Source organism: Ictidomys tridecemlineatus, chromosome 13 (assembly GCF_052094955.1).
Source record: "Ictidomys tridecemlineatus isolate mIctTri1 chromosome 13, mIctTri1.hap1, whole genome shotgun sequence".
NCBI classification, from domain to species: domain Eukaryota; kingdom Metazoa; phylum Chordata; class Mammalia; order Rodentia; family Sciuridae; genus Ictidomys; species Ictidomys tridecemlineatus.
Window position 1 is genome coordinate 13,172,444 of NC_135489.1, and position 27,412 is coordinate 13,199,855.

The 27,412-nt window shown below is 38.8% G+C and overlaps 1 protein-coding gene across 1 annotated transcript in view; it reads right to left on the reverse strand.

Moving 5' to 3' along the window:
- Nucleotides 1–21,895, reverse strand: part of Phlpp1 (PH domain and leucine rich repeat protein phosphatase 1) — a 217,155-nt gene extending 195,260 nt beyond the window's left edge. The window contains exon 1 of the mRNA XM_005323086.4: nt 20,092–21,895. Within this exon, the coding sequence (XP_005323143.2) occupies nt 20,092–21,670 (1,579 nt within the window). The 5' untranslated portion in view covers nt 21,671–21,895. The remainder of the gene's footprint in view (nt 1–20,091) is intronic.
- Between the last annotated feature and the right edge of the window lie 5,517 nt (nt 21,896–27,412).

Here is a 27,412-nt window from a genome sequence, read left to right on the forward strand (position 1 = left end):
TTAAATGATTACGTATGTATCTACTAAGTTTCCTCCTTACTGTGAAGTCATGAGAGCAGGGACCATATCTATCTGATGAAAGACTGGCACATAGTAGGCACAAAGTCAAGAAAGTTTTGTTAAGAAAAGAAAGAGGGACACTTCTTATTGTATTTGCTCTGTTTTATGATATTTGTGTCCTTGTACAATTTGGCTTAATCTTCTGAAAAAGCAGAGGACCTGGCTGACTCATCTTTTCCCTCAACCTTCAAAGCACCTTGTACCACCTTGGGAGGTAAGCAATCCACAACTGTTTAAACAGACTGAGTAGATTAGGAAAAAAAAAGACAGTACCTCATACCCAAAAAAAAAAGAAAAAGTTTGTTTACCACTGATCAGTGACTTTTGAACACAAACAAAACTTTGTGCCAATAATTGCTAGCCTAGAAAACAAAAAGTTCTAATCAAATAAACAACAAAATTCTCCAGCCATCCCACTAAGACCTGGTGGAATACTCAGGGGGCCTCCCATCCCACCCGGCTCCCCCACCTCCCACCCCCACACCATTAGCTATTATTTCTCTTTTGGGAATTCATCATGTTTCATATTAAGAGTTAGCAATTATTGTTCTTTCCCAAAAGAGTTTCCACCCTAGTCCTCAAATCTTTATTAAGAATTTACAGAAACCTACTTTGCAATTAGAATATAAAATAGATGATCCAGGGATTTTAGTAAATATTTGAGCAATGACATTCTTAAAAACAACAAAATAACACTGGTTTTTATTTGTTTCAATAACCACAATTTGAAACCTCAGTATCTAGAGCAGTAATAAACACTAAACAGAAATTCAATACTTACTACAATTAACAAGAGGGAAAATGGTAGATTTAGCATGGTTTCATAACAGCTATTTGCTATTTACAATAATTGTCCTCTATACTATTTGGTTTATATCTATCTAAATTTAAATTTTACCATGTCTTTATGAACAGATTTAAGCTCTAAGTCACTTTGATAATCTAGAAATGGAAAATGTTCTCTTTAGAACCAGTTCTTATCTCTGCAAATATAATCAACAAATCATTAAAAAAAAAACAGATCTCAGAAGTTATCCACAAGTGACTTTATCAAAAGAAAGAAAATAGAATATGATAGCAGGCACAGTCCCAGCTTTGTCATTTAAAACTAGCTGCAACTTCCCTGAAGGCTTTTGACTATCCTGTCTCCCCCATTTACCCCTCCTGACCCATACATTCTTAAAGATTAGAATGAGGGAACCACAAAAACAAACCTGCCCAACGCAGGCACTGCAGAACATTTAGAAACGTTTGGCAATCAGTTATCCCAACTCTGCAGTGAAATAGAGTGTATTAGAATGGCCTAAGAAAGGACTGTCCTCAAGAAAATTCAGCATGGGTTGAAATCTGAATTAAGAATTCACACCAGATGGGTACAAGACAAGGCTGAGACAGTTGACTAGCTCAAGAAAAAGCATAGTACAATGAATATCCTTACCTTCTAATTCACTAAGAAAACTAAAGACAACTGAGGCTCAGCTCTCTGAACTCTTAAAAGAATCTTTATCTTTACTCCTCTTTCCAAAACAGCCTCAGAGAAACAGATGGCCCTCTCCACTGAGTTCTAACTCCATGGATATACATGAAATTTGATTTCTTTCAAGACTTTGATTATTTTTCCTTTCCATTCTCCATCATCTTTAACCCTCAGGATAGAAAATATATTCCAGTTTTTTCCTTTAGGACCCTTCCCTTCTTGCACTGAGGTACACCTTAGATGAATACAAAGAACAATATTACGACCTGATAGCTCCTCATGCCCTTTCCCTCCAATGCCACTCTGAAAGGTAACCAACATTACGATCTACCATCAAAAATTAGTTTTCCCTGTTAACTGATCTTCATATAAACATAATCATAGAATATGTAGGTCTCTTTTGCGTCTGAATGCTTTCACTGATCATAATCTACCACCACTTTTAAAATGAAGGTATCCCAGCCAGGTGCAAGGGCACATGCCTGTAATCCCAGCAACTTAAGAGACCAAGGCAGGAAAATCACAAGTTCAAGGCCAGTCTGTCTCAAAACAAAAAATAAAAAGGACAGGAAATGTAGCTCAGTAGTAGAGCACCACTGGGTTCAACCTCTAGTACTACAAAAAAATTAAAATGTAAAATCATTCCTCAGAGTTGCTTCCCCAGACTTATGCTCACTCTACCTTGCAATTTAATTCAATCCTAAAGCTTCAAATTACTACCTGAATATAGACATCCCCCAGCTCTTTAGATATATCTAGATGTCCTTCAGATACCTGAAACTTAACACATTCAAATTCTAACTCAACATCTCTCCCTGGAACCTTAAAGCCAATTACTATTCTTGTATTGTATGCATTGATTAATGGAATTTCAGCCACACACACTAGAAACCACCAAATTATCCTGACGGACAAAACCCGATCAGACTTGTTCACACTGTATCTCTGGTTCTCAACATGGAAGACATACTCAAATCAGTTCTGGAATAAATTTTTTAATCCTAAACTATTTATACACACACACACATACACAAAGTAATCCACTAAGACCTGACAATTCTCCTATGTCCATGGTGCTTCATCTGCAATGACCTCATGCAGACATTCCTCATGAAACTCCTAGATAGCCCCAGTGTCCTCCCAAGGTTGTCCTATCTCATCCTCTCCTATTCATGGTTGTTCTTTCTAATCTCCCAGATCATCTCTGTCATGCCCTCAACAGCAGCAGAAGTGATTATTTCCCAACAATTGCACAGTACATACCTCAAAAGTAGCACACTGTGTAGCCATTCTTCCTTCTCCCCTACTATGCTGAACTCCTTGAGGCAAGGGCAGCATACCTTCTTTTCACTGGATCTCCAGCTCCTAATAGAAAACTTTGGCACAAAGGAATCCAATAGACATTATTTAAGGCCCTGCTAAGGCAGCCTCCACCTCTCTAGTAACTTCCTCTCCAAACCATCTTCCGGGTGGCTGCCAATGAACACCCTAGAACACAAATCTAATCATGTCACTCCCCACTTTACTGCCTATGAATTCCTTACTTAGCATGTGAGGCCTTTTATCATGTGACCCCCAACCTCTCTTAGTCTCAGGTGATGACATTAAAAATGGAAAGAGCTAACACTTTACCACTACAAGCTACTCACCATTCCTTATCCACTTCATGCCCTTTCATTCATATTTTAGTGCCTGACATGCCTACTTCATGCATGCTAGTGGCCCATTTACTTAGGGAATCCTTCCAAGGAAACAATCCAGGGCATTTCCACTTACATGGGGTTTATTTGTCTACCTTCTAGGTTACCTTGACACTATGTAAATATCCATTTAGGTATCTCAGGTTTACTATAATTGTTTATGTAAATCTTTTCACCATTAGGTAGAAAAGCATCAACATTCAAAAGACATACATCCTGAGAACATTATGAATTAAACGCTCTTTAGACCTCTTCACTTCTGCTCCATAGTCAGCACTAGCATTTATTTTGTAAATGAAAAAAATGGCTCTTATAAGAAAATTAAGTTAATCAATAATGTTTACATCACCTTCCAGAAAGTTACCACACATACAGTAACCAGTATAAAGCTCACAAAGCTTCAGTGAGATTTGGAAGCCATGTGGTGAGTGTCATCATTTACCAGCTAAACCAATGGCTGCAGTCAGCTCAACCTGTGTTACCATTTCAAACTCATATCTCAGCAAATTTGTCTTCCAGGTTAAATCTGTAAACAGCAAGAGCAGGAGACAAACCTTTACTCACTATGACACCAACTCCTAACTGTGTAGTACTTGTACTCAAAGTTTACTGAATTAATTAGTGATATCCCCTGCATATCTTTTGCTTCCTACTATAATAATTAAACTGACTCACAATCCTTCCATTACCCAAACCACAAACTTTCATCTTTGAGCTTCTATCACCAAAACAGCCAATTAGCTACCAAGTATCAGGATAGTATCAGTCTCCTTTTCTCCCTCCCACTGCTCTCTTAGGCCTTCAGAGTCTCCCCTGAACCACATAAATTTCCCTTCTCCAATTGAAAATCTTTCCCACTCCCAATTGATTCAGCACAAACACTTCTGAAACTGTAGAGTGCGGAGTGAAACACCTAGGGATCTTGTTAAAACTGACATTCAAGTAAGTCTTAGTTGGGACCTGAAATTCTGCATTTCTAAGAGGCTCCCAAGAGAAGCCAAGGATGCAAGTCCATACATCACTCATCAAGGAGCAAGGCTCACACAATGCTGTCCTGGAATAAAAGTGCCTAGCAAGCAGCAACAAACAAGGCCAGATAACCATCACCAGGAACTTACTAAGCACAGGTTTCCATGCTAGGAAAGAAAAGATGCCCTTTGGTCCCTTCTGGTGCTAAAATTCTAAGCTCTCTCTAGGATACCCATAGGTTATCACCCATTTCACACCAAAGGGATGTAGCTCAGTGGTGGAGCACTTGACTAGCATGTGTAAGGCCCTAGGTTCAATTTCCAGCATGTGCATGCAAACACACACACAAAACACACACATACACACACACACACACACACACACACACACACACACACACACCACGAATTCCTGGTAAAGCTATACTCCAGCACAATATGCTTCAACTACTGGCATTCATCAGATTCTGACTTAATAACTATCTACAGGTAATTCTAGTTTAGTCTATTCCAATTATATAAGCATTTCTAACAGATAATGGAGGCATATCTGAGATAGAAGTATAAATGTGCTTATAAATATAATTTAAATGACCACTACTATTACCCTTTATTCATCAGTGTTATCTAGATGTGGGTGCCAGCCAGGTTAATGCGTCTGTTTCTTAGAAACAAGATGACTGCCAACCATTTTGTTCTGTGTTTTAATTGGAGAAAAGGTATTATGCATGTCAACAGAAGAAGCAATGACAACTCCCAATTCTCCATTAGCAACTATAAGCTGATTCAGGACCTAAAACAAGCATTCTGACTACACTAACTACAAGACAATCCCTACTCTCAGAAGTGGTCTTTTGTGTAGTATCTTTAGAATGACCTTATCCACTTCAGCAGTTCCAAGATATATGTTTACAGAATGTTTGTCATCATGTCTTTAGACTTTTAGTAAACACTAAGTCCATCCTGGTTACAGAACAAGGTATGATCTTCTGCTTAGTAGTCACAAGGGCCAGTAACTATTTTCCTTAAGATTACATTGCTGCTAACACTTGCGTGAATATCCCCCATGAAAATCAGCTTGTCAGATACTGACATTGCTCTAATGAGTTAACTGAAGTCTCTGTAAAAATATACACGGAGGGCAAAAAGGTACTAAGGATGGTGGAAAATACACACTGGCAGGTAATTAGCCTAAATATTGATTAGTTTAAATTAGAAATATGACTTCTTTCATTCAGAGAGGACCTGATTATTTTGTTATTTACCATAATTTAAAAACTAAGATAAAAAGCTAAATGAAGCTCTTTTCCAGGGTTATCATGCATGTTATTACATTAGCCAATATTTCACAGAGCCATTTGCCATCTACCTTAGACAAAAATAATTCATAATAACTCATTAGTAAAGACGTAACTTGCTATGTGTGTAGCACAGGTTTTATAGCCATGGATAAAAGAGCTAATAAATTGTTTTCTGCTTACACAAACACTTAAAGAGTTGTTTTTCTTCCTAGACAACACAAGAGATTAAAAAAAAAAAAAACCCTACATTCATGATGGTTCAAAATCTAGACAGATGTTCAGGATTTTTTTTAAAATACCCCCAGGTCATCACCAAAATTCATCATCTTTCAAATTTTACATCAATATGGTCTATATATGACACTAAACTAAAGAACCTGCCTTCACTAGGGCGCAGTGGCACATGCCTCTAAGCCCAGCAGTTGAAGAGGCTGAGGTAGGAGGATCACAAGTTCAAAAGCCAGCCTCAGCAAAAGGGAGGTGCTAAGCAATTCAGTGAGACCCTGTCTCTAAACGCAATACAAAATATGACTGGGGATATGGCTCAGTGGTTGAGTGCCCCTGAGTTCAATCTCTAGTACTCGCCCCCACAAAAAAAGAACCTGCCTTCAGAAGATAAACACAGTATTTTCCATAAATTCACAGAAAAACAAATGCCACAGGCTTTATTTAAAAAGGAAACAAGTGAATGTCTTTCAGTATACTGCAGGCTCACTTTCAGGCTTCAATGCAACTTCAACATGTGTATGTGTGCATTTTCTTTACAAAAAAGCAAAATAAATACTTAACCCAGAACTCAGATACTCACAAACTATGATACCAAATGGAGCCCAAAATGATTCAAAAGCAGATAAAAAGAACTAGATAGCCAAGTGTACTTTGTAAATTTCAAAAATTAAACTAGAATGAATTAGCCTAAACTCAGTCTGACTGGACCTTGAACCAAAACTCCAGTTTCTCCAAAAACAATTTAGGATCCCAGAATTAAGGCAACAGTCCATCTGGGGATGCCCCCAGTGGAGTTTGCAGTCTTTCCTCCTTTTCTGCCATTACAGGAACCTGTGAATACTGCACCTCCATTAGAACATTTTTTACACTTTCCTGTAAATGTTAGCTTGTTTGTTTCCAAAAATAAGCCCTCAAATCTACAAATATTTCAAAGGAGTCCAGACCATTCATAGTAGTTACCTTTGAATCAAAAGCACAGTTGATAGAGTAGATACGGATAGGAATGAATGAATGAGCAGTCTTCCACATTACTGAGCATCAGTGCTCAACCAAAGTGTATCCCATCTTCCTTAAGGAGCCCTAATTCACTCTAATTACATCTGTGGCCATTTACTACCGCTAAAAATAATAAAACCATATTAAATTTATGTAACATCTCAGAGTTTACAAAGCACTTTCACATATATCATCAAATCTAAACCTCAAAGTTCTTTCAGATAGTCTTTTTTAAATCATCTTTTTTCTCTAATAAATGGGCTGAGGGAGGTTAAGGGTTTTATATAGGTCTCACATCAAGTAAAGAAACCCACAGTCAAACATAGATCTCCAGTTTCTTGATTAGTGCTTCTTACTCTAAGAAAAAGTGACACCATTCATCCCAAAGTGACCAGGACTTAGTCTATAACTGTTACTGTGGTCCTAGGTACCTTCACTCCATTATCTCATTTGATCCTCTCAACACCCTGTGCAGCAGGAAAAGAACTATGTCTGTCTGTAAAATCAAGTCAGAATCCTAATAAATTCAAAGTCTATACTTCCCAAATGGTAATGGGACCACAGAAGTGTACTGGGGGTAAATTTTCTATATTATGCAAATCAGAGGAGGACACTCATCAGTTAACTCTAGCATCAGATAACTGACTTAAATTCTGCTTCCACCTTGCTCACTGTACAAATCCAGACAAGTTACCAAAATGCTCGGACACTGGGGAGATAAGATCTATTTCATAAGATTGTACTGGGGATTAAATTAGTCAATATTTATAAAGCACTTAAGTGTTTAGAACATAGGGTTCATAAATAACAAAATACTACACAATTTCTTAAACATTATATAGCAGGATACAATTATGCAGTTTAATTCTTTTGCACTTGTTGAAATTAGGAGAAAAATAAAAAAACGTGGCCTCTGGTTAGTCATTGTGGAAGAAAGAAGTGTTACAAACACCTAAATAAGTTTAGCAACCATAGTTTTATTTCATTTAGTATCTCACAGGAATGGGTCAAGAGATTTTCCCTTTAAGTATTAATATATTAAATCTAAATTCTAATCAAAGATGATTTGGAACCTCAGCAATACAACTAAAAGCCCAGTTTGCCACCAAATTGAATCTTACAAGCCACCAAATCCATAATACGATTTGTGTCTTGGTCACTTTATAACCAAGATTCGGTCACTAAACCACAAAAAGCTGCTTTACCAAAGGTGGCAGAAATTGCAATTTCAATTTTCTATATCTGATATCCCCTAAATTGACTTTACCCTTTACTCACCTGCACTAAAAACGACTTCGTCTTTACTGGGAGTTTATGTCTTAACAGCACCATAGGTAATATTAGAACAGTGGTCCCAGGGAGGTGGGGGTGTAGTTCAGTGGTAGAACACTTGCCTAGTATGTACAAGGCCCTGGGTTCAATCCCAGGACCTGGAGTGGGGGTGAGGGGGAGAGACAGTAGTCCCAGTATCACAATGTTCTACTGGCTCAAATCAGTTAGTTCAAATTATATTCTTTTAATCAAGAATTATCAGTAAGGCTCAATGGTACACACCTATAATCCTATAATCCCAGTTACTTGGAAGGCTGAGATAAAAGGATAGCAACTTCAAGGCCAGTCTAGACAATTCAGCCATAACCTTGTCTACAAACAATACTTAAAAAGGCTAGGATGTAGTTAAGTTGTAGAGTGCTTGCCTAGCATGCTTAAGGCCCTGGGTTCCATCCCCCAAACTACCAAAAAAAAAAAAAAAATCATCATTTCATGATTTACTGAACCTCCTTTCCCAGATCAACCAAAGAAAGCCTCAATGCACCACCAGTAAAGTCTGCAGATTTCAATGGGTATGTCACCCAACTTTTCTTCTTCTAAACTGAAAAGATAAACAATATGTTTCATAGTGACATTCAGGGCAGTCCCAGAATTTCTTCAGAAGGGGAAAAAAAGGAAGTTCTTCAGTATAAATAAGCAGCTAATATTGCTGCCTAATGAAAAATTAATTATTCAGAGTTCAAAATTTGGAAAATGGGAATCATGCTTTTTAAAAATATACTTCTAGAGTGGGGGTCGTGGCTCAGTGGTAGACCACTTGCCTAGCATGCACGTGGCACTATGTTCGATCCTCAGCACCAAATAAAAATAAATGTATTGTATCCATATTTAAAAAATCTTTTAAAAAATTAAATAAATAAAGGTATGTGTCCATCTACAATTAAAAAAAAAATACACTTGTAACTGCAAGTTCAAAGCCAGCCTCAGCAACTTAGTGAGAACCTTGTCTCAAAATTTTAAAAAATAAATAAAAAGGGCTGGGAACGTGGCTCAGTGGTTAAGAGCCCCTGGGTACCACCCTCCCCCCACTGCCCCCCCAAAAAAAAAACACTTCTAATATGTGAAGTAAGAAAATGAGAGAAGTGATGCGAGGGAAGGGGAGGGGATAGGGGGAAAGCAAGGATAGCAAAATAAAACAGACATTATTATTGCTGTGTGTATATACATGACTGCATGACCAGTGTGATTCTGCAACCTGTACACTCATAGAAAAATAAGAAATTATATCCCATCTGATTCAAATGTATGATATGTCAAGGTCATTGTACTGTCATGTGTAACTAATTAAAACAAATTAAAAAAATTTTAAAAAAAGAAAAGAAAACTTTATCTAAGCAGTAGTTTATATATATTCCAGCTGCATCTTAGTCACTTTGAAATGATAAAGAATCCACAAGAAAAGAGCATCATAATAAATTCATGAGTTGCCAGCCCAAAAGTCATAGCAACTCTGGAAAAATTATGTCATAGGAAATTGGAGAGTAAAAAGAAATACAGAGTTGGGTGTAGTGATCTATACCCATAATCCCAACTACTCAGAAAGCTGGGGCAGAAGAATTGCCAAGTTCAAGGCCAGCCTGGGCAATTTAGTAAGATACTTTATCAAAACAAAATTTTAAATAAAAGACTGGGGATGTAACTCAGCAAGGCCCTGGGTTCAATCTTTTTTATTGTAAAAAAGAAAAATGTAGTAGTAAATCAGCTAAGGGTCTTCCCTCTCATTTTTCCTCAACAAATGCAAAAGTGCTACTAAACCTATACTATTTCATATCATAGTAATCATATTATATTAAACAACAGAATTTTATTCCTCTATCAGTTAAAAAAATATATAGAAATTCTGAGGAAAAGTAGCATTTTAAATCAGTGAAAAAAAAACACAATTACCCAATAAAAAAATGTCAGGACAATTTAATTTACTACTTCCCATCTTTCTCAAAACAGACTAAAATTTAAAGCATATAAGATAAACCTACAAAATACCCCAATAAAATACTGTATAATTTATAAATCTTGAGGAAAAGAAGGCCTTAGTAAAGAGACTCTGAAAACCTAAAGGCAAAGGCTGATGTAAAAATGAACGCATAAAGAAAACATTAAGGACTTAGAAAACCAAACTAATTTCCCTAATGTGCCTCTAAAGAGATCTATAAATCAGGGAGAAAAAAGAAAAAAAAAGTGGTGGGCAAGGGATATGTGAACAGGCGATTCTCAGTATGTTAAATTACCAATAAATGCATGAGAAAAAGCTGAACAAAATTAAGAAACACAAATTTTTTGAGATTTTTTTTTCCCAAGACCATTTCATTTATGCTACCAGTACTCTTCATCCATAAATACAACTACCACCTCCTGCCTACCTCAACTCCCAGTGGAGAACATGTGTGAACATACAAGTGTGTGTGCAAGGAAGTGAATGAGTCTGCCTATTATAGTAGTGCTTATGCAGGAGAGTCCCTGTTAACTTAAATGTCAGCTGTACACCAGGCATACCACCTCAGAGAGATAATCAAGATAAATTTCTCCTATGCTTCAGCATCTGGAGTACATATTTTTCTATGCCAGATGCAATGTAATTTTACCCTTTTGTACTTATGCACTTTAAAAGTTCCTTTCCTCAAATTAAAAATGAACAATAATCTCTGGGGAATTAGTTGACTAAGTAAATTAACTTCTATATAACAGGCTAAAACTTTTGCTTAAGGTACATGATTAAATTAAAATGGAAATAAATAGATGTTACAGGAAATTTAAGTATCTAGAAACTTGTTCCCAAGATTCACAAACTGTCTTTCTGCTTACAGGAGCAGGACATTTCTTTTTATCTCTCTCTAAAAAGAGAATTCAAAGCAATGACAGATTTCATAATACAGACTTGCAAAATCAGCACACAACAAAAGCCAAAAGAATACTGAACTAGTTGTTTCGATTTTCTGTCACATGAAGACAGTACTGTATATGTATATGTACTAGAATAATATGCTACATACAATTAGTTGTGAGATGACATCTCTTTAAAAAATATAATGTGTCTTTTTAATGCATGTATGTTTGGGATGGGAATTTGTTCTTAAAATCTATTTTTAAATTTTTCTCTCAATTAATTTTTTTAATTTAATGATTCTTCTTTCCAATATTTCTATTCTTCTAACAATTTCAACTTCAAAGTACTGGATGAATCAACATTGATATTCTAGCACAGTATCTTTTCTTGGCCAACCGTGTCTTAAAAAGTTTTATCATAAATCACCCAAAGGGTAACATCACTGATGAAATCTAGTTTTCCTCTGTGCAATAAAAGTATCCAGATGTTCCATTAGAAGCTGTCCCCTTAAAATCTGTCAAAGTAATACAAAATCTCTCACTGATTAGAAAGAAAAAAACTAGAAAACCTTGAAGTAATAAAGAAAACACCAAACTAAATAAATGCACAGAGCACAAGATTTTTCTAATTTTCATTTTGAATAATAAATATTTAAAACAATAAGTTTTCTAGTTCACAATGTGGAAAAAAGAACACTAGACAGACTGAAAATCCGTATTCTTAATTCTGAGACTGATATGATGAATGATTCTGGACCACACTTAACCTCTACAGGTTTCTTCATCTATTAAAAAAAAAAAAAAAAGAAAAGATATTGGACAAACTTCACTCTGTGGAATTCTGTAATCTAATGAAAACAGTGCAAAAATTTCATTTTCTTTAAGTGTTTTATTCCCTACTGATTCCAGGCACAGTAAGAGGACCAGTGCTTACCATGAATTAAAGCTAATTAAACCAGCAAATTCCACACTTTTGGATCTCTCTAAAACAGTTGCTTCAGTAAACTTTGTGCCCTGGATAAAAAAGATACCTTACTTTATAAGTCAATTTTAAGGATTTTATCTGAATTTAAAGTTTTTTGTTTGTTTGTTTTTTGTGTTCTTTTTTTTTTTTTTTTTTTTTTGTAGTACTGGGATTGAACCTACAGCCTTGCACACACTACTAGGTAAGACTCTGCCACTGAGCTACATCCACAACCCCATTTGTATTTCTTTAAATTCATTTCTAGCATGTTGAATTGTACTTTGGGGAGTAAGGCTGACAAGGATAGGGTGGACCAAACACTATTCCCTCTTTAGTCCCCAATCTCTATTAATAAGGAGGCATCCTTGGGTTGTGAATCTCAGGCTGTGGTCTGAACCTGTTCCCTTCCCATAAAATAAAAGACAGGAGAGGGACAAGTTCAGGTCTTACAGAATTTAAAATAGACTTTCAAAACCCTTCTAAACAATAGGCTCTCTAAATGTAGCCTCACAATGTGAGAGTTGGAAGAGATTCTTAGAGATTGGTTCTAATCAAATCCCATCACTTTTACAGATGAGGAAACAAAAGCCCAGGACAGGTTAAAAAGTCCAAGGGGCTGGGGGTGTGGCTCTGTGGTAGAACGCTTGCAAGCCTGAGACACTGGGTTCAATCCCCAGCACCACATAAAAATAAACAAATAAAATAAAAGTATTGTATCCATCTACAACTAAGCATGCATACATATATATATAAAGAATGTCCACAGTCATCTCCCAATTCTCCAACCTGTTTTTGAGGAGTCTGGCGGGGGTTTTTTGTTTGGGTTTGATATAGAGAATTGAAGGAAGGGGTGTTTATCTACTAAGCCACATCCCCAGCCCTTTTGTTTTTATTTTAAGACAGGGTCTCACTAAGCTACTTAGGGCATCACTAAGTTGCTGAGGCTGATATTGAACTTGTGACTGTCTCCTGCCTCAGCCTCACAAGTGGCTGAGATTACAGGCATATTCCATAGCACTGGGCTTCCAATTAGTTTTTTAAAAATACAGTACATTTTCTTTCAATCAGACTGTGAGATAAAAGAGTACAAATTTTCCCCCAAAGTTCTGTTTTTTAAAACAATAAGAGTTACTTTCACTCAAAATACACACACACACACACACACACAGCATCAGCCAAACTCAAGACCCACAAGATATATCTTCAACATTAAGGTACCAACCTGACAAGCTCTCAAAGCACATGGAAGGTAATAAAGAAAGAATTCCTTAGGAATACATTTCTCATAATCTAGTAAAGGTCAAAAACTGATTCTGTGTATAAAATTTCAATCTTAGGACCATGTTTCAGGGATGAATTAAATGGTAAATACAGATAATTATTAATATTCATTGAAAACGAGTACAAATCATACTTTTTTTGCTATATCTAAAAACATGCCTGGTATTTGAAAAGAAAGCCCAAATGTTCAAACATATTATTAACTGAGGCAGGTATATGAAAAGATTCATTCTCCAACAGCTCTTCATCAGATATATGAGTCACAAGAAATGATAGCAACAAATACAAATCCCTTCCTGCTTGAAAAGAATGCAGAAAAGAACTAAAGAAAAATATAATTCAAATTATCTCAAACTTCAGAATTCTAAATAGATTTGACTCATATTAAAATGGTCCAAGGGGCTGGGGATGTGGCTCAGGGGTAGAGCGCTTGCCTAGCACACGTGAGGCACTGGGTTCAAACCTGAATACCACATAAAAATGAAATAAAGATATTATGGCCACCTACAACTAAAAAATAAATATTAAAAAGAGATAGTCCAAAACTAAATTATTTCAAATTTTATTCAATCTTCAGCTGAATGCTTTCACAAAACCAGAAATGAGACTAATTTACTCTTAGGCAAGCTTCACTTAGGAAAATATATGCCAAAAATTCTCAATATTTCTTGTTTGTTTTTATTTACTATTTGCAAACTCATTTGTACAACATACAAATAAAACATTTCACCCAGTTTCCAACATAACATCTAGATTACACATGCAGAGTCCACTAGATTGATACTTCAACAAGACACTTTATTCTATCATTAAGCGTATTTTATAACATATAAAAACAATCTCAAACATAAAAATACAATAGGGGGAAAAATAATTATAGCACGAATGTGGCATTATGGGATGGTTATGCTTTGTTTCATTTAACGTACTGAAAGGTACACCAGGCCAACTCATGATACAACAAAACCATTCCACCTCTAAAATTAAAGAATAATAATGCTTCACTACACAGTATCTGTTGTTATCTTTGATAAAAAGAACAATATCAGGGCTGGGGTTGTGGCTCAGCAGTAGGGTGCTTCGCCTAGCACGTGTGAGGCCCTGGGTTCAGTCCTCAGCACCACATAAAAATAAATAAATAAAGATATTGTGTCCAACTACAACTGAAAAATAAATATTATTTTTAAAAAAGAACAATATCATACAATTTGAAAGAACTGTTATTTCACAGTTAACCAAATATCCTAATGTTCTTAACCAAAATATCATCATTAAAGACAATTCTTTCCAGATCCTTGAGTTTTAATTTAATGAAATTTTGTAAATCCTAGAACTTAAGTTTCACACAAATTCAAACATAGTAAGTCATACAGCCTATGTTATAAATACTTATTATGTCTACAGATTCCACATGGCCAACTCTTTTTTTAAAAATTATACAATCGTTTAGAAGACCAAAGGTAAGTATAAAAAAGGGTTTGTCCTAGAAGCACAGTGACATTAGGCCAAGATTCAAAACCCCTCATTACCCCTACTCCACCAGATGCATGTGATTAAAGGGGTGGAGAGGGTTTTAGAAGGTGGGATTTTAAAGGGGAAAAAAAAAGGCTTTATTTTCTCAGTCTGTTTCAGACATTTTGATAACATCTCTTTCTCCTTTTCAAAATGTCAGGTGTCTTTAAAGGAATAGTTTTTCTATTGAATAGGCTGCAGGATCTCTCAACTTTCACAGTACAATTAAACCCCTCTCCTGTCCAGCAGATTGAACCATGTTAAACCCTGGCACACAACAAAATCATTAAATCTAAGATGCCTCATTTGACAGATGTCTCATTAAATTCATCTCAAAGTTGAGGTAAGAGATGCCTTTGAAAGGGGGGGGGCTATTAACTCTAAAAAAACATTAAGAACTGCTCTCTCAAAGTCCAGAGTTCATTGGTGTGAAATAGAAGATATTAATAGAATGTGGCACGTCTAAAATCTTCTGCCATAGAAGAAACACTTCTGTGTATATATGTTTAACACAACCCTGGGGACCAAATATGATGCCACACTGAAGAATCATACACTACCAGCTGCTTGAACAAAATTCCACAAATTCAACAAATGTTAAAAAAAATGCCAAGTGTCACCATAAGCCTGGAACATATACAATGTTAATAAATCAAAAGGTAAATTCAGACTTCTGAAAATAAGAAACAAACACATATTCAACAAAACTCTGGAAAACCAATCACTGAAGGTTGCGGACTTGACAGTCTTATTCTTTTTTGTGTGCTGGGAATACAACTCAGGACTTCACACAAGCTAAGTATGTGCTCTCCCACTGAGCTATATCCTAAGCCCCAAAGTGACAATCTTAGAGTAAGAAAAAGATACAACCCTCAACACTGAAATTTTATACAAACTCATTTACGTCTCTCTCCTCTCAAACTCATTTACACCTATTCTCCTCGCTCTATGGTAATTTTAACAAGTACAAAAGACATACCATTTTAGGAATAACTATGAAGAAATTCAGGAAGAGCTAACTTTATAATATTAATTATAAAAATGGTATAAGAACATAGCAATACCAATAAAGCACTATTCATGACTAAAGTACAGATAATTCTATTTCAAAATAAAAGTTAAAATTTTAAATGATGGACTATTTTCAGTACTTTAAAATCTGTTTTAAAGGAACTAAATTAATCACAATCCCTCTTAAAAGTTATCATCTCTTTAGGTAAAGTGCTAATTCCCTACTTCCTAATGGAGATTTACAATATTAACAAATTAGACATGTTTGAATAAGAGAATCAAGAATCATCATGTAAACTTTATGTCATTTTAACTTAAATGTAAGTATCACTATTTGCAAACAGAATGTTGAGAATACTTTAGTACTTTCTGTATTGTCTACTTTATTTGCCAGTTGTGGTTCTTCATGTTTTTAAAGGCAGAGTGACAAAAATAGAATTGTCCACATTTTACAATGAATATCATTCAGGACTAGAGAATTATATCACTTCATTACCAGCAAATACAGCATAGTTTCTAGATGCTTTTAACCAAGTGAAAAAATTCAAGTGCAAATGAAATTCCACTTCGATTCATGGAAAGTGATATGAATTGCAAAATAGAGTATCCTAGCTCTCTCTATTCTCAGCTCTGCCAAGGATTGAAAAACTACAAGCAAGAGTCAAATTTTATCTCTGTGCATCAGTTTCTCCATCTCAAGAGAGGACTGACACCAACTCCTCCCTAATAATGTTTTTAAAAGGGAAAATGAGATAATTTATGTGAAAGTCCTTTAAGATTTTTGAAGATAATAAAATCCAACGTATTACAGATAGTCTCAAACCACTTACCAAGAAAAAGAGCATGTACTTTATATCAAAAACAACAAATGAAGTATAAATTTTAAAATACATTAAAAAAAAAACTTTTGCACTTAAAAGCACTGTTCAAGCACATACTGGTGTCACATGTTCAAACCACGATATTCAATACTGCTGTAATTATAGTAATAAGAACCTGCTTGTCAATATTACAGCCTCATGCTGAACTACACCTTCTTGGTTTCCATGTAGGAACCATGTTAAGGACTCCCTCTCCCAGAGAGAAAAAAGAGAAGAAATATGAGAGGGTAAGGAGATTGTCTTTCAAACAATCTCAAAGAATCACACACAAAAATATCTTTTTCACTAAGTACAATTTGTGTGCTCTTCTTTCTGTCAACATCCTTTCTCATTATTAAATTTGAAATGAAATAGCTATATTACTAGATCTAAAAGGTGATAGAAAAAGAGTCAAAAAATATAATTTCATTCACCCTTGCTCAATGACACAGACTCCACAGGGAGTATAAAACACATTTTTGCTTAGGAGTTCATAATTTATGTCAGACAACCTAAGTTTTTAATTGTTTTAATCTAAAATTACTCTTTCAAGTAAAATTTAAGTTGTCTGATTTTAAAAGGAGATTAAATTTGAGCATAATTAGCATATGAAAGTAAACTCAGATAAAGCTATTCAAATTTGCTCATATTTAAAACAGATAAGAGAATGGCTATGTTATTGGTGCAATATCAATCTTCAAAATAACTTTTCATTATCAACTCTGTAATTAGATGGTACCTTTTATCTACCTTCAACTTCATTAAAGACTTTCATTTTACTCTACCCAAATACATATTTAAGTAGTCAAAGCAACCATAAGTGTCTTTCAAAATCTTTAAAAGAACAATCTGAATTGGGTTATAAATATTAAAATTTAAATGAAAGGTGACCCTCAAGAGAAACAAAGTTTTCTTCTAGACAAGAGCTTCTTAAAGTAACAGATTGGATAAACCAGATAGAGAGTAAACAATAAATTCAATTTACATATAAGAATATATATTCAGGGGCTTGGGCTGCAGCTCAGTGGCAAAGCACCTATCTAGCATGTATGAGGCATTGGGTTCATTCTCAGCACCACATAAAAATAAACAAATAAAATAAAGGCATTCTGTCCATCTACAAGTACAAAAAAAATTTTTTTAAAGAATATATTTAAAAGGCCTCAAAGGCAACTTTCTAGCTAGTCTTAACTCCACCTATGCATAAACAAAAAGACATGCAGTAACTTATGAATAATTATATAAAGAATTATAAAAAAACAAATAAGGTACAGAATTTTCCAACACTCTCTTAAAGGATGTCATCTAAAACAAACATGAATTTTCTTTTTTCTAAGAGAAAAAATTAACTACCAAAATGTAACATTCTCTTTCTACAATGTCCTATATTCTACTGGAGCACAGAGATAATTTCTAGGAATCTCTTCATCTTGGTGCAAACCTTCACTATATGCTAAATCCTGACAATGTTCTGGTAAGAGATCAAGGCCCTTTTGTTTGTCAATAAACTTCCCTGCAAAAGTGAATTCACCATATACTAAGTTTTGTTCTTTAGCAAATGAGTATCAGCGATGAGATGTTTGGTATATTCCCTTAGGTTTAAAATAAGCAATCAGACATCTTTTTAACAATCAGGCATCTTCCTTCTAGAACACCTGTACACTAGTTTCATATTCAAAAGCAGCATACATACTGTATGTGGAATCTCCACTTTATTAGTTATCATTATGAACACATACAAAGAGATATATGTGTATTCATGCTGTGCATACAGAAATGAAGCAATAAGTTCAGGATAAAGTAGCAATTACAACTTTTCACAAAAATTAAACAAAATTAAAATAACTATGCCAGAAATTTAAGATTTAGCTAGAAAGACTTGTCATTTTTACGTTGAGTTAGAAAAAAAAATTGCTTATCATCCACTTAGAATATTTTAGACAATTGAAAAGAGAATCAAAATTTAAATTTTGTAACTGTGACACCCATAAATTTTCCCATAGACAACACATACAATCATAGTTTCTTCCATATAAAGATGTTTAAACATTGCTTATTTTAAATGCTTTACTTTATATCTACTTCCCTCAGTATCATTTAATTTTAAGGACATGTTAAAATATTGTCCTTTCAAGTGTAATTACTATTTAGTGCTTTTGAAAAATAGTATTTTCCAAATTATATGAGCAATAGGAGAAAAAAAATATAGTCATTGCTCCCACATAATAAAACCTCCTATTTTTCTGGGCCAAAAACTTTAAAAGACATGTCACACTGCAAAAGCTACCAAGATCTGGTTTTCTTTATACACCAAAGATTCATGAGAAATTCACTTAAGAATTTCAGAAAAACTTCAATGAAACTCACAAGAACAACTCATCAGAGACATGCTTATCAGTCACCCAGACTTCAATGTGGGAGTAAAGATTTCTTCATTCAAATTAGAAAAACTGCCACTAGGACACAAGTTGGACCAAAACACATTAAATTTGAAAAAATAACTACAGATTTAACAGAGTTGATTGTATGATTACTTTTCCACCTTCACCTAAAACCTCAAGTTGGCAAAAAAATTAATTCCCCTGATTTAATTCTGCAATGTGAACTTTAAATAAAATTTCTTATGAGTAAGAGCTCAATTCTTCAAACCAGAGGAGAAAAATGATGCAAACAACTTATAAAAGTCAAATACAATAACCAGGATCTACAGCTTCCTAATTTAATACCAGTCAAGTCTTTAGCCAAAAGAGAAACACTACATTAGTTACTCTTTGTAAAGAATTTGATCTGGTACTGAAAAAAGACTGAGAAGGATTTCAGGTCAGATGTGAAGATACAGTAACCATTTCAATTCTTATTGCAAGCCTTATTTCAAGTTCTACTGCAATATATAAAGGCTGGAAGAAACAGGCAAAAAAATTTTTGATTTTTTTTTTCCAGGAGTCAAACTTGTAATGGAAATTGAAAAAAAAAAAAGCTTTAAAAAAACAAAAGTGCTGGGAGAAAATATCACTAAAAACGAGGATCACATCTGTCAAGTGGCCAGCAAGGACTCCACGGAGAAATAAGCGTGGCAGAGGGTGAAACACACAAGGGCATCAGTTGGCAAGGAATGAGCTCACGGGGGCATGGGGCTGTACTTAACAGTCTATGAAAGGTAACAGGCGGACAGTCAAATGTAGGGAAGGTGCTCTGGAGCACTTCTGCTGGTCATTCCCCTCGGTTGGTGTAATGTCCACGTGAGAGTTGCCTGAAACCCAACAAGCCAGAGGCCTGAAGTAAGCACTTCAATGTTAAACGTGCTGCTGCCTCTTTCAGGAGTCTGTTTCCTGTAAACTTCCCGGGGACTGGGCCACCACCTCCAACTTGCTTTCCAATCTCAGCCCCTGAGATCTACTAAAACTCGCAGATTTAAAGATGGCCCAACTTAGAACTACACAGACTGCGTGAACGCTATAAAGACACACCAGACAAAGGCGCACCAAGACGCGCGTTTACTCTGGGGCTGGGCAATCTGAATCATTTCTCGTCCCTGCCAGGGTGTGAGCCACAGGTCCACACACAGGTGATCTCCTTACCTGCATAGAAGCGAATGAGACAGCCAACCTCCGAGTCCATGCCTTCCTCCTGCACCCTCCACAGCTCCCCAAATCCCAGTTGGAAGAGGTAGTCATTTTGAATCTGCAAAGGCTTCTCGTCCGCCTCCAGGCGCCGGGTGGTCTCTCCGTGGAGCTGCACGTACAGGGTGGGCGGCGAAGGTGCCTTCTCGGCGGTCACTCCACTTCTCCTGGGGGTCGCGGGGGGGCCGCTCGGGGCCGCCGCCGCCTCCTCCTGAGACCCCTCGCGGGCCGCCCCTCCCAGGACGTCGACACCCCTCGGGGCTTTCTGCTGCGGCCGCGGGGGGGAAGCTGACGGGGAGGGCTGCCGGGGATGCGCGGGGCGGCAGGGACGGCGAGGCTGGCCAGTGGCCACCGTCGGGGCGGGCGCGGGGTCGGCCTCCAGCTCCTCCGACGACGAGGAGCCGCCGCCGCTGCTGTATGGGTCCAGCCGGTCCGACACGCTCTCGGCGCTAGGGCTCAGGCTGAAGCTCTCCGTGTCGGAGGCCGGGCCCGCGGTCCCGCCGTCTAGACGCCGCGGGCCACACAGCTCTCCGGGACTGGAGTCGGAAGGCGCAGGGCTGGCACGCGAGGGGCACCGGATCCAGCCGCCCGGGCCGCCGGGGGGCAGCGGCAGATCGGCGGGAGGCGCGCGCTGAGGGCCCCCGACGGCACCCGGCGCGCTCCTCGCGGGCGGAGGCTCCTGGTCCCGCGGCTCAGGGGGCGCCAGCCGGGACCCGGCATCCAGAGGCGGCTCGGCGCGGGCCGGGGTGACTGCCGGTACCGGCCCCTGGCCCAACACCTTCACCACGCCGCCGCCTTTGTGGCCCAGCTGCAGCAGGCGGGCGGCCACCTCGCCGGCCGTGGTGTCCAGTGTGCAGAGCACCGGGCGCAGGTAAGTCGAGGCCATGTGGCGATCGAAGACGTGCACGCAGCCCCGCTGGAGCTGGTGCCTCACCCAGTCCCGATCCGACGGCTGCAGCTGCAGCATCTGCCGGTGTTTCAGGAGCAGCGTCTTCCTGTCCAGGCTCCGGGTACACAGCGACGCCGAGGCCGAGCAGGAGGCGGGGAGGCCGGCGGCGCCGGGGGAGTGCGAGGCGGCAGCGGCCGAGGACGAAGACGACGAGGACGACGACGAGGACGACGAGGCGGCGGCGGCCGCGGACAGATTCCTCTTCAGCCGCCCTCTCCTCAGCAGAAGGGAGTTGGCGCCGCTGCCGGCCCCGGGCCCCGGGGCAGCCCCACCAGCGGTGGGTTGGGGCGCCCCGCGCCGCCTCCTGCGTGCCGTGCCTCCCGCCCTACCGGGCAGCGGCCCCGGCTGCGCCTCGCCGGGGGCCTCTTCCCGCGCGCCGCCGCCGCCGCCGCCGATCCCGCTCGCAATCGCCGGGGTCAACACGGGCTCCGGGCTCCGGCCACCCCCGGCCGCCGCCGCCAGAGCCGCCGCCGCCGCTGCTGCTGCCGCCGCCGCCGCTGCCGCCGCTGCGGCGGCAGCCGCCGGAGCCGAAGCTCGGTCCTCCCTGCTAGTGTCGGGGAGTCGCTGCGCCGCGGCGGCGGGCTCCATTGCAGTGGGGCTTCGCGTTTCCCCCCCAGCTCCGGAGGCAGCGGACAGAAAGGGAGGAGGTGAGGCGAAGGTGGGAGACGGCGGCGGCGCGCCGACCAGGGAGAAGCCAATGGCGTTCGGCGCCGCCGTTCCAAGGGATTATGTGGCAATTCGGAGCATTCCGTCGGTGTCTCGGTGTTCCATCCCGCGCTCCCGCCTCGCCACCACCGCCCCCCCCACACGCGCCCTCCCCGCCCGGGTCGCGGGCTCCCTAGCGCCAGGCCCCGCCCGCTCCCCCTCGAGCCAGCCGCGGAGCCCGGCTCATTGAATATTAATCAAGCGCTGGGAGCGGGAAGGCTAGAGGCGGGAAGGGCGGGGGCTCCGCGCGGACCTCATGAATATGCATCGCTAGCATGACGGCATTCCTGGGAGCTTCAGGGATGGCGGGGAGGCGGGGCTTCAGGGTAAACAAACGTGAGGCGTGCGTGCGAGGGCGGGGCGGAGCTTTCCCGGGAGGTTCCTGGGCAGGCTCGGAGCGGACAGCGCCGAGGGGCGCGCGGTGCACCTCGGGAGTTGTGTTCTCACTGGGGTCCTGCATGCGGGAGGGAAACTGGGCGAACTACAAGCCCCAGCGGTCCGTGGGCTCTGCCCCTCCTCGGGGCCCTCAGTCCGCCTGGACCAGCGGGTACTGTGCCCTCTGCTGTTGAACTCTGTGCCAGGAACGTTCACTTGGATCTCACTCGCTCACTACTCGCCGGGTGACTGATTTTCCCCGCTCGTTGGGAGCCAGGACTTTCAAGGCCCCTAACCGTACGGAAGCCGTTGGTCCTCCCCTGGGCGGGTGTGGGGTACCGATACCCACCCCCTGGAGACCACAGGCCCGCAGGGTGGGCCAGCCTACTTCTTCAGCACTTTCTCAGTGCCGGGAAGACAGGGAGGGTCTGGAAATTCTTAGACCGTTATTGAGGATGCTTGGTGGCAGTCGCTCAACCCTGAGCCGTCTTCTCCTTCTCTTTTTAGGGGAAAAATGGCAAAGGAATGTGCTCTCGTTTCCCACGGATCTCGAAGTTTGGAGTAACTTAGTGACACAGAAAACAGTAGAAAGTGGAAGGAACGTTGGAACAGAGACGTAGTTAGATTCGGGATGGGCTGTTCTTGTATGCTTCCTCTTAATGTCTTACCGTTTTTTTTTTTTTTCTTTCAGCATTGAAGGAGGGAAAATATTATTTTCTACTGCTACAATGTTTAGTTGTGGTCTGGGTGGGGAGTGTTTTTGTTATTGTTTGATCTATTGATATTGTCGGCTAGATAGGGCAGTTTGCTATTTAAAATAATTTAGTAAGTCTTTTAAATTGAATTACGACTCTGCCTGAGAATACTGTACAAATCTGGATTTTCATATGTGAGACTTTTCAATAGTTATAACGACCTATACCATACAGGTCCTGCCTTAACTTCAATAAGATTATTAAACTTGAGGTTGAGGAGAGAAAGAGATATCAGCTGGAGCTGTAGCAAGGAAAATTGTATTTAAATTATCCACACAAAGGAATGGAGAGAGCTGCAGGACAAAAAAAATAAACATTTTTCAATGATTCTTGAAATTCTCAGAAATGATTTCCTGTATTTTTCTTTGAAAGTCTTACCCCTTGGCCTCATGAAACTAATTTTTATTCCATGTAACTTACATCAACAATAACATTTTTTTTAATTGGGAAGATTACAAGCTCCTACATGACAAATAATGTTAAAGTCAATTATTTTAACATAAAAATTTATTTAAGAAATATGTTCCCATCACTGTTACAACAATTGAATAATTAAACATTGTTCGTGCCTTCATAGAGTTTATAAATTAAAACAACATTCAATAAATGAGACAGAGTACATGGGGGAAAGTACGAAAGAAAGCACTTTGGAAAGAAATAAAACAGGGAAGTTAGAGAACATAGGCCTAACTTTGAATGAAATATACTGAGATAAAAGAAAATGAGTACCTGTTGAAGTAAATTTCTAAAGAAAAGAGGTAATGCAGCATAAATTTAAACTGCACTAATTTATATGTAGGCCAGCCCCTAACACTATCAGTTGTAGAAGTGGAAAGAATGGTATTTTAATTTAGGCATCCTTTAATAAGATTAAAAACGAAGCACATGTTAAACTTCAGTACTAAAATGGAATTTTTGCACCTCTTTATATTCAATAGTTCCTTAGTTGATCTCCTACAAAACCATTGTAATATTTGCTGTATACTTATATATATATATATATATATATATATATATATAATGTATATGTATATAAAAAGAAATGTAGGGCTAGAGTTGTAGCTCAGTGGTAGAGCACTTGCCTGGCATGTGTGAGGCTCTGAGTTGAATCCTCAGCACCACTTATAAACAAACAAAAAATCCATTGGCAACTAAAAAATATAAAAAGAAGTATATATTAACTCCCAAATGTCTCTTTCTAAAGTTATATTTCTTCACCTAATGTAACAAGCCCTAGGTAAGTTTCTTCTAATCAAAAATTCAGTCACCATTGGCCCAATGTCCATTAGCATCCTCTCTAAGAAATTATAGTTGGTTATTTAATCTACTTCTGATTCCTGTCAGTTGGGTTTATACAGTCACCATGGCTCTGCCTTTTTAATCCCTTAAGAATTTTATTTATTCTTTCAAGGTATTTATAACCAAAACACATTCTCCAAAGGGGGTGAGGTGGGGGGTAAAGAAAAGCATTGCTCAGAGAATTTAGTATCCAAAATAGTGGAGTTGGGGAAAAGCTGGGGAGACATCTTATACTTGTGGCAGATAGGAACTTGGTGTCAGGATACCTCTTACCAAATTGATGGTGAGTGAGTTAATAAACATTGTTAAAAGTATCTCAGCACAAAGAAAAATAAACACATTCCCACTTAAAAAAGTGAGGTTGAGCTGGGCATGGTGGCATGATTATAGGGCACACACCTGTAATCCCAGCAACTCCAGAGGCTGAAGCAAGAACATCTTGAGTTCAAAGCCAGCCTTAGCAAGAGCAAAGCCCTTAGCAACTCAGATGGGTGTCTAAATAAAATACAAAATAGGGCTGGGGGTGTCGCTCAGTGATTAAGCACCCCTAGGTTCAATCCCTGGTACCAAAAAAAAAAAAAAAACGGTGGGGGGTGGTGAGGTTGTAGCTCAGTGGAAGAGCACTTGCCTAGCATGTGTTCAATTCTCAACACCATATATGCATATATGCACCATATATGAATAAATAAATTAAAGATCCATTGTCAACTAAAAAAGGCGGGGGTATTCAAAGAATACAATTTTACCAGATTTCATGCATAGAGTAATCAGAAAGATGGCATTCCATTTTACTCAGAATCATAAAAATCAGAGTGGAGGGCAGAGCAGAAGGGTCCACAGTGTGATCCTTCCATCCCCATACCTTCATGAAATTACTAAACTTGGAGGTGAGACAAAGAAAAAAAGAGTTCCTAAAACAGAGACAGTCTTCTTAACACCAGATCAAAGAGAACCTTATAGTTGAAATAACAAAATGATAAAGGGCAAGAATACTTGCATTTAGAGCCTGCCTGTATTATGGAACTGAATCTACACCATCTGTGCCAACCCACACTATACAGTTTCTCTGAATAAAAAGTTTTGATAAAAGACAAATGTTTTCCAGATACCAATGAAATAGCAGCTTCTCCCACTTAAAAAGTAGAGTGGGGAATATGCTTGTATTCCAAACCATGGAATGCTGTCCCCATGTTCCAAACATACACTCTAATATCACATTTCTGACTAGCCACTTTTCAAAGAATAACATATTAAAATGCTAAAAGATAATCCTGAAAGGAAACATTAGATGTAAAAGTTGTAAACCCTGATGCCAACTCGTTAAAATATTTTCACAGCTAAGTTGAGAGAAAGAGAACATAATTTTCAATTTACTGCCACAGTTTACTTTCTGCTGTGTGATTTATAACTGACTTGCTGTGTTCTGCATCTAGGTTAATCCTGTTTGCATCCTTAGATCTGAGATAAAAGGAACTATCTTTGGTGTTTTTTTCTGATATAAGCAGTTGGAATTTTAATGGAGGCATGAGTTGATAGCTGGGATGGTTTCAATCTGAATTGTTAAGGACTCAGCTGTGTCCAGAAATAAACTTAGAAAGATGTGATATACAATGTAATACATTTAGTTAGTACATTATGAACAAGGAATCTAATTATAGTTTCACATTTTTATATCCCTTGAGCTACTAGTGGTTTACCAAGCCTAAATTGCTGGCTATTTACTCATTCTTTTTTACTATGAGGAACCCATTTAGCAAATTACTGCTCTAGTGCACTAAATGGGTCCCAGGTGGCCAAACTGAATTAATATGTTCCCTGTTCACTGGCAGATGAGACCTTATGGTCTCTCTAAAGTCTTACCCCTCCCTCATAAAACTTACAACTTGAATTCTATAAAGAGTTTAGATTACCTCTCTCATCTCAGGTAGTCCACTTTATAAATATGACTTGATCACTTTTCAGACTTTAGTGCACCCTTTTCAATCCCATAATTCTTTATCTTTTTCTTGTTTCTCACATCCCATTTTACAGAAATAAACACTTGTTTTGTATGTCACAAAAATGAAGTTTTGGACCAGGAATAAAAGCTATGTAGACCCACCCTCTCTGCTAACTATGTAAATTACCTGCGACACTCATTAAGTATTTAGAGAACTTTTAAGTTCATCATTCACCCTCAGTAAATAGCATAGAAAAAAAATACCTGCCCTGATTATTATGTATGGCATTGTCTGCTTTTTGTTTTTGTTTTTTCCAATCTTCAGTTAAAATCACAATTGTTGTTTTAGGCAAATGGGGAAAATCTAGATTTACAAATTATGTATGAATCTAAGTATCTCTTCCCAAAGTATTTATTTCCTGTATCAGTTAATTCATCGTGATTATTTTTAAATAGTCCTACAATAATGATACATTTTAAATACATTAATTTGTAAAATTGATTTATACTCATATTTTTACAAACACATTTTGGTTCTAACCTATTCTAAGCACCTAATACTTCTCCCATCAAGACTCACATCCATCAAGACTAACATCTAACAAATATCTTTCCTGCATCATCCCAAAATATTTCTTCTATTTCTTCCATGACTAAAAATGGGTAAGTATTCTCCTGATCATGATTCCCCATACTCACAGTCATCATTTATGCCCTGAAGGAGCATTGTGACTGTTTATTCTCCTTTTTGCCTCTTAGTAGAGAGATTATAAGAGATAACCATCAGTCCCTAGGAATTTTGTCCATTCCCCCTCTGCCTTCTGCCACATCTACTGGTCTGCATTGGTTTTTCAGGGCTGCTATAACAAAGCACCATGAACTGAGTGGCTCAAAATAGCAGAAATATGCTCCTTTCCAGTTCTGGAGATTAGAAGTCCCACATCAAGGAGTTACAGGGCCATGTTCTCTCAGAAGGCTCCCTGGAAGTCGAGTCCTTCCTTGACTTCCAGGCTTCTGATGGTCACCAGCATTGCTTGGCTTGTAGCTGCATCATTCCAATCTCTGCCTTCTGGTAACTGCCATCACAGAGCCTTCTCCCAGTGTCTGTCTGTCCAAATTACCTCTTATAAGGACACCAATCACTGGATCAGGGCCCACCCTAATCCATCATGACCTTATCTTAATTACATCATCAAAGACCCTGTTTCTTGAGGTTCTAGATAGATGCAAATCTGGGGGGAACATTTCAGTACACTG